Below are 17,103 nucleotides of genomic sequence, written 5' to 3'. Positions count from 1 at the left end.
ATCAGGTGTGATATGCAGAAGGGTGGAAGTCATGAAGAAATCAGCATTGGTAATTAGACAGGAATCCCAGGGCCCTAATCAATCCAGAAGAATGCATTGTCTTCAGCTTAAATGTAGGTGGCATGAAGATCTAGGATGAAGGACCGATTTCTGTTTCATTAAATATTTCATTTTGCGCTCTAATCCAGGGGAAGCTTGTTGGGATTTGTGGCAGCGTGGGCAGTGGAAAGACCTCGCTCATTTCCGCCATTTTGGGACAGGTGAGAGAGATGCGCTTGGCTTCTTCTTTTGCCACACAGTTCTGTTTCTGCTTAGTTTGCAAGGGAAGTAGGCAATTTCTGCCCTTGTCATCTCTGGCAGCTTCTACATTTTTGTTCAGCGTGCTGTTAGTCCGTGTGATAACTAAATCGTCTGACCTCGTACTCTGATCAGAAGAGGCAGTCAAGCAAGACACGCTTCAAGGGCTGTGCGGGCAGATCTTGAGAGTGTGGCTAATCTTGCATGCGGGGTGGGGGGGCGGGCGTATGTTTGACAGTAAGCCAGGGGTGTCAAACTCATTTATGACAAGGGCCGGATATAGAATCAAAGAATCGTAGAGTTGGAAGGGGCCACAGAAGCCATCTAGTCCAACCCCCTGCTCAAGGCAGTGGTTCCCAAAGTGGGCAGTACCACCCTCTGGGGATCGGTGGGATTACCTAGGGGGGCACTAACAGGCAAGAGGGCAGCAGGGGGCGCTAAACTGTGTTGTTCACTACTTTACAATAGATCAAGCTATGGTACCATGCTGGCAAATTTGGTGGAAACTATTAGAATTTGTCCCCAGATTTTGAAGAGCTGGTACCACTGGATCAAGTTGATCAGTTTTGTGGAATAAATTTCAACTAAAAAGTTTTAATTTGATTTTGAATAGATGTGCAATTAATTGTTACTGTTTTGAAATTTTATTCTTTAGTGAGTCATGCCAACCCCTATTTTGAATAATGCTTTTTATAGGATAGGGTAGGGGGGCGCTGGGGTTGAGTTTGTGGAACCGAGGGGGAGGTGGCCTGAAAAGTTCGGGACCACTGGACTGGAGCATCCCTAGAGCTTATGACAAATTTCACTAGGTCGTGCCAGGCCAGATTGGGACTGGGTGGTGGTGGCTGCCTGGGCTGGCTCGCAGGCCAAGTAAGAGCTCTCAAGGGGCCGTATGCAGCCCCCTGGCCATATGTTTGACACCCCTGGAGTAAGCCTTTTTCTCCTCGAACGCAGAGTGGGTTCATTCCTAGACTCGCTGCTCTTTGTTCCAGATGACCTTGCTGGAAGGCAGCATTTCTGTGGATGGGACGTTTGCCTACGTGGCCCAGCAGGCCTGGATTCTGAACGCGACCCTTAGAGACAACATCCTTTTCGGGAAGGAGTTTGACGAGGAAAGGTCTGTAAGCTGGAGTGAATGGTTAGCCTTTGCTAATGCTCAGCACTTTGGATAGGAGGAGGAAAAGATTTATTTAGGTATTTAAAACATTTCTGTGCCACCTTTATACCCAAATAGGGGTCCCCAAGGCAGTGAATGTTAAAACCGCATTTAAAATATGTATATGTAACATACACATATGTCAATTGAGAGCCAGCGTGGTGTAGTGGTTAACAGCGGTGGTTTGGAGCGGTGGACTCTGACCTGGAGAACCGGGTTTGATTCCCCCCTCTTCCACATGAGCGGCGGAGGCTAATCTGGTGAACTGGATTTGTTTCCCCTCTCCTATGCACGAAGCTAGTTGGGTGTCCTTGGGCTAGTCACAGCTCTCTGAGCCCCACTACCTCACAGGACATCTGTTGTGGGGAGGGGAAGGGAAGGTGATTTTAAGCCGGTTTGATTCTTCCTTAAGTGGTAGAGAAAGTTGGCATATAAAAACCTACTCTTTTTCTTCAAATACTTTTAGAGAACTGAATCTTTACACTGGTTGAAACCAGTTTCTCTAAGCCATAAAAATTAGTTTCTTGAATCGGTGTGTGTTTCAAAAATCTAGACCAGTTTCTTTCATGTGCTGCAGAGTGTGGGGGAAATCTGAAGCAAGGGAGATGGTTTGCAAATTACGCTTGTCCCATAGTATATAGGAACTGTACTTTCCCCATATTATAAACTTGTGTCATGTAGCGATTGTAGAGGTAAAACGGAGTGAAATGCACCTAAAATAATGTTCTAAAACTTTACCTGGGAAAACATTTTGTTCTTCATTCTTAAATAAATAAATAGTGTACATGAAGAGCCTTTTCTAGTCCCTCCCCCCACCCCCGCGCCCATTCAATTTGTTTCCTTTGGAAACAATTGCGGGGGAGAGAAGACAATCTCTTGAGGAAAGGGGGTGAGAGTAAACCTTATTGTCCCCTGCTGAGTTTTTCTGTTTTTTCCCCCTACAACTTTATATCTCTAGCTCTTCTTAAGCTGCCCTTCCTATGGACACAGGGGAAATGGTATGCAGTTTCACCTGACATTCACTCCCGTTTTCTAAAAATATATGTTTATTTCCAGGTACAACACAGTGCTGAATGACTGCTGCCTCCGCCCTGACCTGGCTATCCTGCCGAATGGAGACCTGACCGAGGTAGGCATCCACTAACACCAGGTTCCTCAACATGGTGCCTGTGGGTCATGGGCCCCACGGGCACCTTTCCTGGTGCCCTCCGAGTGTCTTTAGGGAGTGAGTAGAGTCAGGTGGGACTCTTGCCTAGCAGGGCTTCTGGATGCCGTTGGAGATTTGATTGGCTGGGCAGATTTTAAGAAGTTGTTTTGGCAGCAGCTGCCGCCACAACACAGAATTCTCTCATGTATCTATGCAAGTTTTTCTTTTAAAAAATCAATATGTTCATTTAAAAGGGATCCTAGAATCATAGAGTTGGAAGGGACCACCAGGTTCATCTAGTCCAACCCCCTGATAATAGCCCAAGATCGCATTTACCTTTTTAGATACTGCATCAGTGTTGGCTCATGTTCAGTGTTTGGTCTACTAAGACCCCAAGATCCTTTTCGCATACACTACTGCTCAGACAAGTCTCCCCCATCCTATAATTATGCATTTGATTTTTCCTACCTAAATGCAGAACTTTACATTTATCTTTGTTGAAATGCATTTTATTAGTTTTAGCCCAATTCTCCAGCCTGTCAAGATCATCCTGTATCCTGGCTCTGTCTTCTACCTTATTTGCTACCCCTCCTGTTAAACTGGGCTTCTGCTTGAAATGTCGAAAAGAGTTATGCTTGACCTCACTCCCTGAGATTCCGTTGTTGGCTCTGCCTCATGTTGCAGCCATTTTGAGGTGGCACGCACCATCCAGTGTAAGAAGTATTCCAATGGTGCCTGCAGGCTGAAAAAGTTTGGGGACCCCTGTTCACAGAATCCTAGAGTTGGAAGGGGCCATCCAGGCCACCTAGTCCAACCCCCTGCTCAATGAAGGATCAGCCTAGAGCATCCCTGACAAGTGCTTGTCCAGCCTCTGCTTAAAGATTGCCAGGGAGGGGGGGTTCACCACCTCCCCAAGTATCTGATTCCACTGTGTTATATCATAATCACTCAGTATCTTTGGAGGTACAGCGTAAGGAGAGCTTCCTCGGAAGGTGGGGAGCTCCTTCCCTGGAGATTTTTAAGAAGAGGTTAGATGGCCATCTGTCGGCAATGCTGATTCTATAACTTTAGCCAGATGATGAGAGGGAGGGCATCTTGGCCATCTTCTGGGCATGGAGTCGGGGGTCACTGGGAGGGTGGAGGGGGAGGTAGTTTCCTGCTTTGTGCAGGGGGTTGGACTAGATGACCCTGGTGGTCCAACTCTATGATTCTATGACGGAAGAGAAGGGTCTTTCGGGTTGTTAGCTGCTTTATTTGTGCATTGCAGACTTTGCTGAATCTGACATTGCCTAAGGCATTGCCTTAGTCTCTCCTTAGGCTCTAAAATGCTGTGAATGCTTTTTATCTTGAATAGTTTAAAAAATTCCTAATGGATGCTTTAACAATGTGGGCTCCCCCTAGATTGGTGAGCGCGGCGCAAACCTGAGTGGGGGGCAGCGCCAGAGGATCAGCCTTGCCCGGGCCCTGTACAGCGAGAACAGCATTTATATCCTCGATGACCCTCTGAGTGCCTTGGATGCTCACGTCGGAAACCACATCTTCAACAGCGCAATACGGAAGCACCTGAAGTCGAAAACCGTCGTGTTCATCACCCACCAGTTACAGGTACACTTGCAGAGAGTTTCAGGGGGTAGCCACGTTGGTCTGCAGTAGCTGAAAAGAGGAAGAGCCTGGTAGCACTTTATAAAGCCGAACAAAGTTTCTGGTGGGATATGAGCTTTCAGGATTCACAGCTCACTTCTTCAGTTGGTCTGCAGAAGAAGAAGAGTTGTTTTTTATATGCCAACTTTCTTTATCACTTCAGGGAGAATCAAACCAGCTTACAATCACCTTCCTTTCCCTTCCCCACAACAGACACCCTGTGAGGTAGGTGGGGCTGAGAGAGTGTGACTAGCCCAAGGTCACCAAGCTGGCTTCGTCTGTAGGAATGGGGAAACAAATCCAGTTCACCAGATTAGCCTCCGCCGCTCATGTGGGGAATCAAACCTGGTCCTTCAGATCAGAGTCCACCACTCTTAACCACTACATCACGCTGGCTCTCCAACTAAATTTATGTCCAGTCGCACCTTAGAGACCCAAAAGATTTTCAAGGTATGAGCTTCTGAGAATCCCGAGTTCCCTTTGTTAGGCCTTTGACTCTTGAAAGCTCACATCCTGAAAATCTTGTTAGTCTTTAAGATGCTACTGGCCTCTAATCTAGGTACACCTGTGGTCTCTTCTCTCCCTCACCCCTGGTACATTTAATATAGGGTAGGCAGTGTGGTGTAGTGGTTAAGAGCGGTGGTTTGGAGCTTTGGACTCTAATCCGGAGAACCAGGTTTGATTCTCCACTCCTCCACATGAGCGGCGGAGGCTAATCTGGTGAGCCGGGTTGATTTCCCCACTCCTCCACATGAAGCCAGCTGGGCGACCTTGGGCTAGTCACACTCTCAGCCCCACCTACCTCACAGGGTGTCTGTTGTGGGGAAGGGAAAGGAAGGTGATTGTAAGCCGGTTTGATTCTTCCTTAATCGGTAGAGAAAGTCGGCATATAAAAACCCGTTCTTCTAGAAAATGTTATCCTTCCTTTCAGGGAGGGGGAGGACCCCTTGGTATATCTTTCAGAGAAAGCATCTCTCTGTAAAGCCGTACATGGTTTGGGATGGGGATATCCGAAGGACGGTCTTCTCCCATACGTTCGAGCCCGGAAATTAAGATCACAGGGAAGAGGCCTTCCTGTTGTCCCATCGAAGAAGTTTGTTTGGTGGACGTACAAGAGAGATGCTCAAGAGAGTGTGTTTCTCTTCTTGATATTGCACAGTGGGTAGCTGTGTTAGTCCGTTTGCAGTAGTCAAAAAGGGCAAGAGTCCAGTAGCACCTTAAAGACTAACAAAAATATTTTCTGGTAGGGTATGAGCTTTCGTGAGCCACAGCTCACTTCTTCAGATGAAGTGAGCTGTGGCTCACGAAAGCTCATACCCTACCAGAAAATATTTTTGTTAGTCTTTAAGGTGCTACTGGACTCTTGCCCGTTTTGACTTCTTGATATTGAGTGCTCTTTCCCTGTTCTTGACCTCCAGTATCTTGTGGATTGTGACGAAGTGGTCTTCATGAAAGAGGGCTGCATCACCGAGAGGGGGAGCCACGAGGACCTGATGAACCTGAATGGGGACTACGCGGCCATTTTTAACAGCCTGCAGCTGGGGGAGACACCACACATTGAGGTATTCTGCCCGACAGCCATTAAAGCATAGTTATAGAACCATAGAGTTGGACGGAGCCATACAGGCCATCTAATCCTAACCCACTGTTCAGTGCAGGATCAGCCTAGAGCATCGTTGACAAATGTTCGTCTAGCTGCTGCTTTAAGACCTTCTCTGCAGAACTGAATTTCAGGCAGCCTTATAGGGCTCATGGGCAGGCGGGGCTTTAACCGGAACTGCTGAACGTATTCTACTAGAGGCAGTTTTGTTTTTGAGATTCGGCTCGGTTGCTTCCTGCTTAGTTTCCGCCTCCCTCCCTCCCTCCCTCATTTTCAGATCAACGTAAAGAAAACGACAAGCAGTTCTTTGAAAAGGCCGCCAGATAAAAGCACTAAGTCAGGATCTGTGAAGAAAGAGAAACTGGTCAAGAAGGAAGAAGGTATGTCTTATTTGCGTTATCTCACAGGTTCTCTACTTTTTCAAGTTACATATTTTGATCTCTAATATATTCTGGCCAGTTTTCAGTTCAGTTGAACCACTCGTGTTCCACACTGCCCTTTGTTTGCTGGTGTTGCATTAATAAGGAAGTTTTGCTAATGAGTAAAGCAACTCTTCTGTTCTTGGTTGCATGTGTCCGCTTGAAGGGAATGCAAAGCTTCTCCAAGCCAGCTTCCAGGAATCGTGCTTTAAAGTTGGAGCGAAGCATAATTGTAGCCCTTGGAACTCCCTGCCCCAGGATGTGGGGATGGCTGCCAACTTGGAAGGCTTTAAGAGGGGAGTGGACAGGTTCATGGAGGACAGGGCTATCCATGGCCACTAGTCAAAACGTATACTAGTCATGATGCATGCCTGTTATTCCTAGAGGCATCTGGTTGGCTCACTATGTGAACCAGACTGCTGGACTTGATGGGCCCAGGTCTGATCCAGCAGGACTTTTCTTATGTTCTTATGATTTTTTTGTATTGGTAATAATGAAACAATTGCAATATCGATTGCAGCCTCTGGCCTCTCTGCCCATTAGCCTGCTGTCCCATTTCTCTCCGCTCTTTCTCTGCTGTGTGTATGTTTAGGCCAGCTGATACAGTTGGAAGAGAAAGGCAAAGGTTCTGTCCCCTGGTCAGTTTACGGCGTCTACATACAGGCGGCTGGAGGGCCCATCGCTTTCCTCGTCATCATGGCACTCTTCGTACTGAATGTGGGCAGCACCGCCTTCAGCAACTGGTGGCTGAGTTACTGGATCAAACAGGGCAGCGGGGTAAGAGTGAGGGATCCCTCTGCACCCATTGCGGATTATGAGAGGGTTGTTGGCGTGAGCTGGTGCCGGATTCGTCCTGGGGTATGGGATATGGGATCGTCAGAGCCGTTTTTGACGGAGTGAAAATCTGAACTAGGGGTCCCCAACATGGTGCCTGTGGGACCCAGGGTGCAGGCCGGCACCAAGTGTTGTTAGAAAGTGGGTAAACACACGAACACATGAAGCTGCCTTCTACTGAATCAGACCCTTGGTCCATCGAAGTCAGTATTGTTTACTGAGATCAGCAACGGCTCTCCAGGGTCTCAGGCAGAGGTCTTTCACATCACGTACTGGCCTAGTCCCTTCAACTGGAGATGCCGGGGATTGAACCTGGGACCTTCTGCATGCCAAGCAGATGCTCCACCACTGAGCCACGGCCCCTCCCCACAGGGTGTCTGTTGTGGGGAGGGGAAGGGAAGTTGATTGTAAGCCTGTTTGATTCTTGCTTAAGTGGTAGAGAAAGGCGGCATATAAAAACCAAGTCTTCTTCCTTTACAGAGTCAATCCATCTTTTGTAGGGTCTTCCTGTTTTCCTGCTGCCTTCCACTTTTCCTAGCATGATTCTCTTTTCCAGTTACTCTTGTCTCATAATGTGACCAAAATACGATAGCCTCAGTTTAGTCAGTTTAGCTTCTAGGGTCAGTTCAGGCTTGATTTGATCTATAACCCACTGATCTGTTTTTTTGGCAGTCCAGGGTATCCATAACACTCTCCTCCAACACCACATTTCAAAGAAATATATTTTCTTCCTATCAGCTTTCTTCAATGTCCAGCTTTCACACCCATGCATAGTAATAGGGAATACTGTAATAGCCCTAAAAACAGTCATGCGAAACAGAAATGTCCTAAATTATCTAAGGCGCCTCTGAGGTGTAACATAAAGCTACAAGCAGGTGAGCAGATGGATAAGATCTCAAGATGGATAGAAGGAAAAAAGTAACAGCAATAACAGTAATAGGTTGCTGCTCTTTCTGAAAGCAAAGTGTTCTGCTCAATTAAGCCAGGAGAGGTTTTTAAAAAAATACATCAGTGTGTGTACATGAGTCAGTTTCAGTTCCACACTAAAATAACATGTCCCCCCCCCTTTTTTTTCCAGAGTAGGCATAAATAAAGGTCCGGTTCAGATTCAGAAGTTGCTAACAGTCCACTTGTGAGCAAACTTTAGATTTATTGAGTGAAGTGTAGAGCGTGTGTTCTCCTAAAGGCCAAGGATCCTAGTCTTTAATCTTACATAGACATCCCTGAACAAGCTCCCTCTTGCTGAGTCCAGGAAATCATGCAATTAGATAATCATATCCCACCACCACCACGCCAGCTGAACTGTTCTCTGTTCTTAGCCTGAAGGGACCAATCAACAAACTGGCTAACCAACATGGTTGTGTTTACTTGAGTAATTCAGCCAATTAAATTTATTTCTATATTTAAAACATTGATTAGTTGCCCTTCTTCCTTATGGAGCTGAAGGCGGCTTTCTGACACAGCATGGTGGGCACAGTCGAAAATGACTGCCACAGGAGGTGGAGCCAGCCACAAAATGGCTGCAGCAGCTTGAAGATCCTTGCGCTGTGCTAGGCAGCTACAACCTAAGCAATTAAAAAAAAATTGTGCAGCCAAGCAGCCTTGCTGGGAGAAGCCCCACCTGGCCCTGCCCACTTTCTAAAAACACTTGGCAGGCACCTGAAAAGGTGTTGGTGGATGCCATGTTGGGGATCCCCGCATTGAATATTCACGCAAATGTTAAGAACGGTTAAGCCTAGGAGAGGTCAATTCACAACTGTTAAGCAGGGGAGAGGTCAGCTGACTGTCCAAAACCGGGCATACTGGTAACCTCTTCCCATTTTATTTATTTATTATTTAATAAATTTAATACCCCCCTCTCCCCGGCCGACACTGGGCTCAGAGTGGCCCACAGTAGAATAATATCCCATTTAGTCAATAAAACCGTTAAAACAGCATTAAAATTGCCCTGTAAAAATGAAAGCCAATAACCTAAAATTGCATTAAGGTGCGCTTCTAAGTGTAAAGTAATTTTGGTCATGTGACCTTGGTTTTTTTCAACAGAACACCACTCTGACACTGGGAAACGAGACGGTTGTGAGCAGCAGTATGAAAGACAACCCTCACATGCATTACTATGCTGGCATCTATGCACTCTCCATGGGGGTCATGCTGATTCTGAAAGCCGTGCGCGGGGTTGCCTTCGTCAAGGTACGTGTGGGGAGGAAGGGGAGGCAGATTGGCTTTCTTTCTTGGGCTGCTGTTGTGTGCGGTTTCAGGCCTCCGGCTTCGTTTGCCTCCTGAACTCTAAGCCGGGCTATTCACGCTGTTCGGTACCACCACTGTCCCCCGCATATAAATTGGGAAAAATATAACGTATTTTTCCGTGTAGAAGACGACCCTTTTAAATTTAAAAATAAGCTCAAAATTGGGAGGTCGTATTATACTTAGAATACAGCTGGGCTGGCAGCGACAGCCGACCTCTTTCCCCGCTGATGGGCGGAAAAGCAAGCAAGTGGGGAAAGAAGCTGGTGGCCCTGGCTGGCTGACTTTCAAACCAGTCCCTGCCGGCCCGCCTGTCAGCTGTCGGGCGGGATGGGTGGCGACGGGTTTGAATGCCACCAGCCAGGGCCACCAGCCTCTTTCCCCGCTCCACTACTAGAGAGTAGGGGGAAAGAGGCCGGTGGCCCTGGCCGGCCTGGCGTTCAGACTAGTCGCCGCGTGCAAACCAGCCTCTTTTCCCCTCACTCTCTAGTAGTGGAGCGGGGAAAGAGGAGGGTGGCCCTGGCCGGCTGACGTTCAAACTGGTTGCCACCCACCCCGCGGGGGAAGAAGAGAGGGAGCGGAACAGGGCGACAGGACTCTTTCACCCTATAAGACGCCCCAACATATAAGAAGACCCCTATTTTTTAAAATTTTAAGTTAAAAAAATAGGGGTCGTCTTATACACAGGGGCATCTTATAGATGGTTTCTAATCCAAGAAGCGAACAGAAGTTGGTTGGCCATTGCCTGCCTCTGCGTAGCAAGTCTGGACTTCCTTGGCTGTCTCCCATCCAAGTACTAACCAGAGCAGACCCTGCTTAGCTTCTGAGATCTGATTAGATCGGGCTAGCCCAGGCCATCCGGGTCACGTAGTCATAATAGTATGCAGCCAACTTCTGGCAATCCGGTAGGGTTTTCTAGACAAGACACATTCAGAAGTGGCCTGCCATTGCCTGCCTCTGCATAGTGACCTTGGGCTTCCTTGGTGGTCTCCCATCCAAGTACTAACCAAAGCCAACCCTGCTTAGTGTCCGAGATCTGATGAGATTGAGCTAGTCTGGGTTATCTAGGTCGGGGAAAGTGCCATCGAGTTGCAGTGGACTTATAGCAACCCTGTAAGTTTTTCAAGGCAAAAGTTAAAGAGGTATAGCCCTCTCATGGAAGAGAGGGCTATCCATGGCTACTAGTTAAAATGGATACTAGTCACGATGCATACCTATTCACCCAGAATCAGAGGAGCATGTCTATTATATTAGGTGCTTTGGAATATAGGCAGGATAATGTTGCTTCAGTCGTCTTGTTTGTGGGCTTCCTAGAGGCACCTGATTGGCCACTGTGTGAACAGGCTTCTGGACTTGATGGGCCTGGGTCTGATCCAGCAGGGCCTTTCTTGTGATCTTACGTAGGTGGTTGGCCACTGTCTGCCTCTGCATAGCAACTCTGGACTTCCTTGGTGGTCCCTGCTTAGCTTCTAGGATCTGACAAGCTCAGGCTATCCTGGGCCATCCATGTCAGGGTATCACTGTCTTAACAATCCTCTTGGGCCACTCATTTCTCGCTCCTCCAGTGGCCTTTGGAGAGGAGCCGGTGGAGAGATCTGTGGAGCTCTGCAAATTCGGTCTCCCTTTGCGGCCTGTAGCGCTTGATGGCGTGGCACAGGTGTGAAGCGTTCTCCCCAATTTCAGGGACCCTTTCTTCCCCATTCACTGCAGGGGACATTGAGAGCCTCCTCCAGGCTCCACGACGAGCTCTTCCGGCGGATCCTCCGAAGCCCCATGAAATTCTTCGACACCACGCCGTCCGGGCGGATCCTCAACAGGTTCTCCAAGGACATGGACGAAGGTAAAACCAGCTGGCTTCCTGTCTTGTTTTCACTGCCCGCTCCTCCTTGGCGCAGTCTGTGGTCCTGCAGCAGAACACCAGGTTCAGTCCTGCACGTCTCTGTTTAAAGCGACGCTGTGCGGCAGGTGCTGGGAAAGGCTTGTCTCTGTTGGAGTCCCCAGGAAGCTGCTATCAGAGTGGACCATTCTGAGCTTTAAAAAAAAGTGCCATGAAGTCCGCTCAGGGCCCTTCCTTACATGCGTGTAATGCCAAGTGCCACTTTGGGGTCAGGAAGCAATTTTTCCTCTAGGCCAGTTTGGCCAGGGCTCCTGGAGGGTTTGTTCGTTTGTTTTTTGCCATCTTCTCAGCATGGAGTAGGGTAGAGTTGGAGTTGGTTTTCTTATATGCCGACTTTCTCTGCCACTTAAGGAAGAATCAAACTGGCTTACAATCACTTTCCCTTCCCCACAACAGACACCCTGTGAGGTAGGTGGGACTGAGAGAGCTTGAAGAGAGCTGTGACTAGCCCAAGGTCATCCAGCTGGCTTCATGTGGAGGAGAGGGGAAACCAACCTGGTTCACCAGATTAGCCTCTGCCACTCATATGGAGGAGTGGGGAATCAAACCTGGTTTTCCAGATCAGAGTCCACTGCTCCCAACCACTGCTCTTAACCACTACACCACTCTGGGTAGAATATGTGTGGTGGTCTTGACTTCTAAAAGGAGGCGAAACAAGGAAAGTTAAATCAGTGGTATATGCTGGTTGGATAATTAGTGTTTGGTCCATTGGGTGAAGGTTGTCTCTCTTCCAGTTGATGTCCGTTTGCCATTTCAAGCCGAGATGTTCATCCAGAATGTCATCCTAGTCTTCTTCTGCGTGGGAGTGATCGCCGGCGTCTTCCCCTGGTTCCTGATGGCAGTTGGGCCCCTCCTCATCCTTTTTACCATCTTGCACATTGTATCCAGGTAAATGGCACGGTGGTTCGGGTGGGGTTCCTCAGTCGGTTGCTAACATTTTGTAGCAGCAGGTACTGGACTTTCAATGTGTTCCTTCCCCCCCCCCCACCAGAGTTTTCATTCGGGAGCTGAAACGCCTGGACAACATCACGCAGTCTCCGTTCCTTTCTCACATCACGTCAAGCATTCAAGGCCTGTCGACAATCCATGCCTACAATAAAGGGCCGGAGTTCCTGCACAGGTTAGTGCGCTGGCTTTTCTCTGCAAGTCGGTGTTGGCATGCTGCTGGACTTCCAGTTCTGACCATGGTATGTGCTAACCTGAAACAAGATAGCTAGAAAGTGTACCATTTCCCATAACTAAACCGCTTAGGGCTGTTTAGCTTAGAAAGAAGGCGGTTAAGGGGAGACATGATAGAGGTCTGTAAAATTATGTATGGTATGGAGAGAGTGGTCAGGGAGAAGCTTTCCCCCCTCTCTCATAATACCAGAACGTGGGGTCGTCTGCTGAAGCTGGAGGGTGAGAGATTCAAAACAGAGAGAAGGAAGTCTTTCTTCACAGAACGCATTGTCAAATTGTGGAACTCCCTGCCCCAGGATGTGGTGATGGCTGCCAACTTGGAAGGCCTTAAGAGGGGAAACGACGTGTTCATGGAGGAGAGGGCTATCCATGGCTATAAGTCAAAATGAATACTAGTCATGATGCATACCTATTCTCTCCAGGATCAGAGGAGCAGGCCTATTCTGCTAGGTGCCGTGGAACACAGGCAGGATCATGCTGCTGCAGTCGTTTTGCTTGGGGGCTTCCTAGAGGCACCTGGTTGGCCACCGTGTGAACAGACTGCTGGACTTGATGGGCTTTGGTCTGATCCAGCGTGGCCTTCCTTATGTCTTTATGTTCTTATATCTCAGGTATCAGGAGCTGTTGGATGACAATCAGGCTCCGTTCTTCTTGTTCAGCTGTGCCATGCGTTGGCTCGCTGTAAGACTGGACATCGTCAGCATCGCCCTCATTACCACCACGGGGATAATGATCGTCTTAATGCACGGGCAGATTTCCCCTGCCTATGCTGGGCTAGCCATCTCCTACGCTGTCCAGGTGACTGTTTCCCTTGTTCGACATGTATTTATATATCTGAGTTTTGGAGCTCAAATTACGGGCAATAGCGCAGCAGCATCGCAAAGGCATTGTTTGAATAAGAGGCTAAAAACTCCCCCCCCCCCCGCCTTCCTTTTGAGCCGCTGGTTGACAATGTGGCATCATAGAATGTTCATGAGCATCCCAAGTGCTCAGGGGTGGGTCATAAATAGCGCAGTTAACAGTATACCTTCTGCAGAGGAAAGGAAATGGATTTGGTTAAAAAAACCTGAGTGCCTTGGTTCAGGGAGGGTGTTGCAGTTAAGAAGAAGAGTTGGTTTTTAAGTGCCGACTTTCTCTACCACTTAAGGGAGACTCAAACCTGCTTACAATCGCCTTCCCCTCCCCACAACAGACACCCTTTGAGGTAGGTGGGGCTGAGAGAGCTGTGACTAGCCTAAGGTCACCCAGCCGGCTTTGTGTGTAGCAGTAGGGAAACAAATTCAGTTCACCAGATTAGCCTCTGCCGATTAGCCTCTGTGGAGGAGAGGGGAATCAAACCCGCTTCTCCAGATCAGTCTCCACCGCTCCAAACCACTGCTCTTAACCACTACACCACCCAGGGAACTTTGAAGGCTGGGTGATGCAGAATGTATTTAGTTTATTTATACCCTACTTTTCTGCCCAACGGAGACCCAGAGCAGCCTACAACATATTTTCACCTCCTCCCTGCAACAACCTCGTGAATTAGGTTAGGCTTTAAGAGTTGTTCGACAGTAGAATGGCCTGCCTAGGGAGGTGGTGAGCTCCCCCTCACTGGCAGCCTTTAAGCAGACGCTGGACAAGCACTTGTCGGGGATGCTCTAGGCCAGGGGTCAGCAAACTCATTAGTCGAAAGAGCCAAATATCAACAGTACAACGATTGAGATTTCTTTTGAGAGCCAAATTTCTTAAACTTAAACTATATAGGTAGGTACACTGTTTATTAACTTAATAATCTTTAATTAAAGTTTTAAATCTTAATTAAACTATAGGTACACTGAATAAAACTTGATATCATACTTAATAGTGATCTTATTTATTGATAAAAAATTGTAAGTCCCTGCCATTTCCCCCTCCCCATCCGGAGTCCTCGTCTGGAGGCCTGGTCTACCGCCATAAAAGCCTATTGGTAGACCTGACCTCCGGCTGAGTCCCATTGGGAGGCCAGGTCTACCCATTGGCTTTTTGGGCAGTAGACCTGGCCTCCAGAGGCCCATAGAAGCCAATTGGTAGACCTGGCCTCTGAAGGGGGACTTTTCCCCCTCCTCGGAGTCCAGGTCTACCGCAAAGAAAGCCAGTGGGTAGACATGGCCTCCCAATGGGACTCAGCCAGAGGCCAGGTCTACCAAAGGAAGCTGGCCCGCCCAACAGCTGATAGGCGGGCGGGGGGGGGCAGGAACCGCCGAGCCGCCTGCCCAGCAATCGCGCGGCGGGAGGGGAGGCTTTAGCCTCCCAACCATTGAGAGCAAGGGAGAGGGGGACCTGGCCATTCTCCATGGCAGGGGGGGGAGAGACAGTGCGCTCGCTCACCTGCTCTTTCACGCGCGCTCTCTCAGGCGCGCCGGCTCCGCCGCCCGGCTGCTGGCGCGAGCGGGCGCAAGAACAGGGGCTCCGAACCAAGTTTGGAGAGCCGCGCTCAACGGGCCAAAGAGCCATATGCAGCTCAGGAGCCGCAGTTTGCAGACCCCTGCTCTAGGCAGAGCCTGCGTTGAGCAGGGGGTTGGACCAGATGGCCTCTATGGCCCCTTCCAACTCTGTGATTCTATGAGAAGGTGTGAATTAAGGAAATGCCAATCCAGAGTCTGGAGTCTTACGTTGCATATTTTATTTGGTTTTAATACTTCATAAGCCCACAGTGTTTTGATCTGATAGCAAATCAATGTGTATGAATTTAACTTTTGAGATATATATCACATATTTTATATATCTTTAATTCATTGATGTAACTTTAGGAGAATAAGGAATTACAAGCCTTAATTTTTGGGAGGTAGCTGATTAGTTATTCAAAGGCATCTCTCTGATTGTTTGATTCCGTTGCTTTGAGAAGTCCAGCATTAAACTGTTCCTTAGGAAAGCACCTGGCCTTCTGTGAATGTGGGCAGCATAGTGAACTCTGCTGTTCCTAGGGAAGCCTGCTAATTCAGCAAATGAATGCATTTCGAGTCCCTGCTGTTAAGTGATTCGAATGCTATTTGATCTCTTCTCCAGCTCACGGGCTTGTTCCAGTTCACAGTCAGGCTGGCTTCAGAGACGGAGGCCCGCTTCACATCCGTGGAGAGGATCAACCACTACATTAAGGTATTCAAAATATGTTCTCTGACGCCTGATGTGTTGTTTTTGGAAGGCACCTAGAATTTTCTAAAGTGCATTTTGTATATTGTGATAAAGTTTATTGTCTGCGGCCAAAGGCCATCACAATCTACCATAGGTAAAGGTCCCCTGTGCAAGCACCGGGTCATTCTTGCCCCATGGGGTGACGTCACACCCCGATGTTTACTAGGCAGACTTTGTTTATGGGGTGGTTTGCCAGTGCCTTCCCCAGTCATCTTCCCTTTACCCCCAGCAAGCTGGGTACTCATTTGACCGACCTCAGAAGGATGGAAGGCTGAGTCAACCTTGAGCCGGCTACCTGAAACCAACTTCCGTTGGGATTGAACTCAGGTCGTGAGCAGAGCTGGGACTGCAGTACTGCAGTGTACCACTCTGCACCACGGGGCTCCACCATACAAAACATTAAAATAACATTAAAATATAGTTTGCATATTGTCTGGGAATGGAAATTTACCACTTGAATTCATTTGACTGTCTTCTTCTCTATGGACTTCTGAAGAAAGTACTTGTCGAAACACGGCAAAATACTAGATGCCTGTCCTTTTGATGGACTTATAATAGATATTCTGTGGTGATGCATTTAGCACATGTCAATTATTATTCATGTGTGCTTCTTGAGGGACTCCTTTTGAATATGTGCCTCGTACACACAAGTTGAATTCTGTCTCAATAACCATTTTTGCAATACTGTCTTATGGATTTTCTTCATTGGCTGACACATCCTGTCCATTACACCTTCGAGAGCCAGCGTGGTGTAGTGGTTAAGAGTGGTGTTTTGGAGTGGTGGGCTCTAATCTGGAGAACCAGGTTTGATTCACCACTGCACATGAGCGGCGGAGGCTAATCTGGTGATCCGGGTTGGTTTCCCCGCTCCTACGCATGAAGCCAGCTGGGTGACCTTCTGCTAGTCACAGCTGTCTTAGAGCTCTCTCAGCCTCACCTCACAGGGTGTTTTTTGTGGGGAAGGAAATATGATTGTAAGCCGGTTTGATTCTTCCTTAAGTGGTAGAGAAAGTCGGCATATAAAAACCAACTCTTCTTCTTTATTGGGTGGTTATACTGTTTTTATTCGATTCTCTAGTTTTGCAATCCAATTTTGTCACATTTTTTGTTTGTATATATAAATGAAGTAAACAATAGCATCTGTTTTTAAGGAGTTGACACTGTTCGCTTCCCTGGGTGCAGATTTTGGTTGCGCTTTCTGTGACTTTTCCTCCTCTCCCACCCCCTTTCCCAAGACACTTTCTCTGGAGGCTCCCGCTCGGATTAAGAACAAAGCTCCCCCTCCCGATTGGCCTCAAGAAGGAGAAGTCATCTTTGAAAATGCCGAAATGAGGTACCGGGAGAACCTCCCGCTCGTCCTGAAGAAAGTGTCCTTCACTGTCAAACCCAAGGAGAAGATTGGCATTGTGGGGAGAACGGGGTCAGGTGAGTAGGTAGCTGGCAGCGTTTCAGGAAGCTGAAAATCCCTGCTGAGATGTTTTGATGAGGATTGACTGAGCCATCTAGTGGCCATATAAGAACAAAAGAAAGGCCCTG

At 48.1% G+C, this 17,103-nt stretch overlaps 1 protein-coding gene across 2 annotated transcripts in view; it reads left to right on the top strand.

The window, feature by feature from the left end:
* ABCC5 (ATP binding cassette subfamily C member 5) overlaps window positions 1-17,103 on the top strand; it is a 59,693-nt gene that overhangs the window by 32,507 nt on the left and 10,083 nt on the right. For both annotated transcript variants that reach the window (XM_056849423.1, XM_056849422.1), the window contains exons 11-24: window positions 189-260; window positions 1,290-1,414; window positions 2,510-2,582; window positions 4,002-4,205; window positions 5,660-5,803; window positions 6,119-6,221; window positions 6,853-7,037; window positions 9,138-9,284; window positions 11,049-11,178; window positions 11,970-12,123; window positions 12,227-12,355; window positions 13,026-13,212; window positions 15,442-15,531; window positions 16,803-16,992. In XM_056849423.1, coding sequence (XP_056705401.1) covers window positions 189-260; window positions 1,290-1,414; window positions 2,510-2,582; window positions 4,002-4,205; window positions 5,660-5,803; window positions 6,119-6,221; window positions 6,853-7,037; window positions 9,138-9,284; window positions 11,049-11,178; window positions 11,970-12,123; window positions 12,227-12,355; window positions 13,026-13,212; window positions 15,442-15,531; window positions 16,803-16,992 — 1,933 coding nt within the window. The remainder of the gene's footprint in view (window positions 1-188; window positions 261-1,289; window positions 1,415-2,509; window positions 2,583-4,001; window positions 4,206-5,659; window positions 5,804-6,118; window positions 6,222-6,852; window positions 7,038-9,137; window positions 9,285-11,048; window positions 11,179-11,969; window positions 12,124-12,226; window positions 12,356-13,025; window positions 13,213-15,441; window positions 15,532-16,802; window positions 16,993-17,103) is intronic.

This window comes from Euleptes europaea, chromosome 5, assembly GCF_029931775.1.
Source record: "Euleptes europaea isolate rEulEur1 chromosome 5, rEulEur1.hap1, whole genome shotgun sequence".
NCBI lineage: Eukaryota > Metazoa > Chordata > Lepidosauria > Squamata > Sphaerodactylidae > Euleptes > Euleptes europaea.
This window is presented reverse-complemented; position numbering and strand designations above follow the sequence as displayed.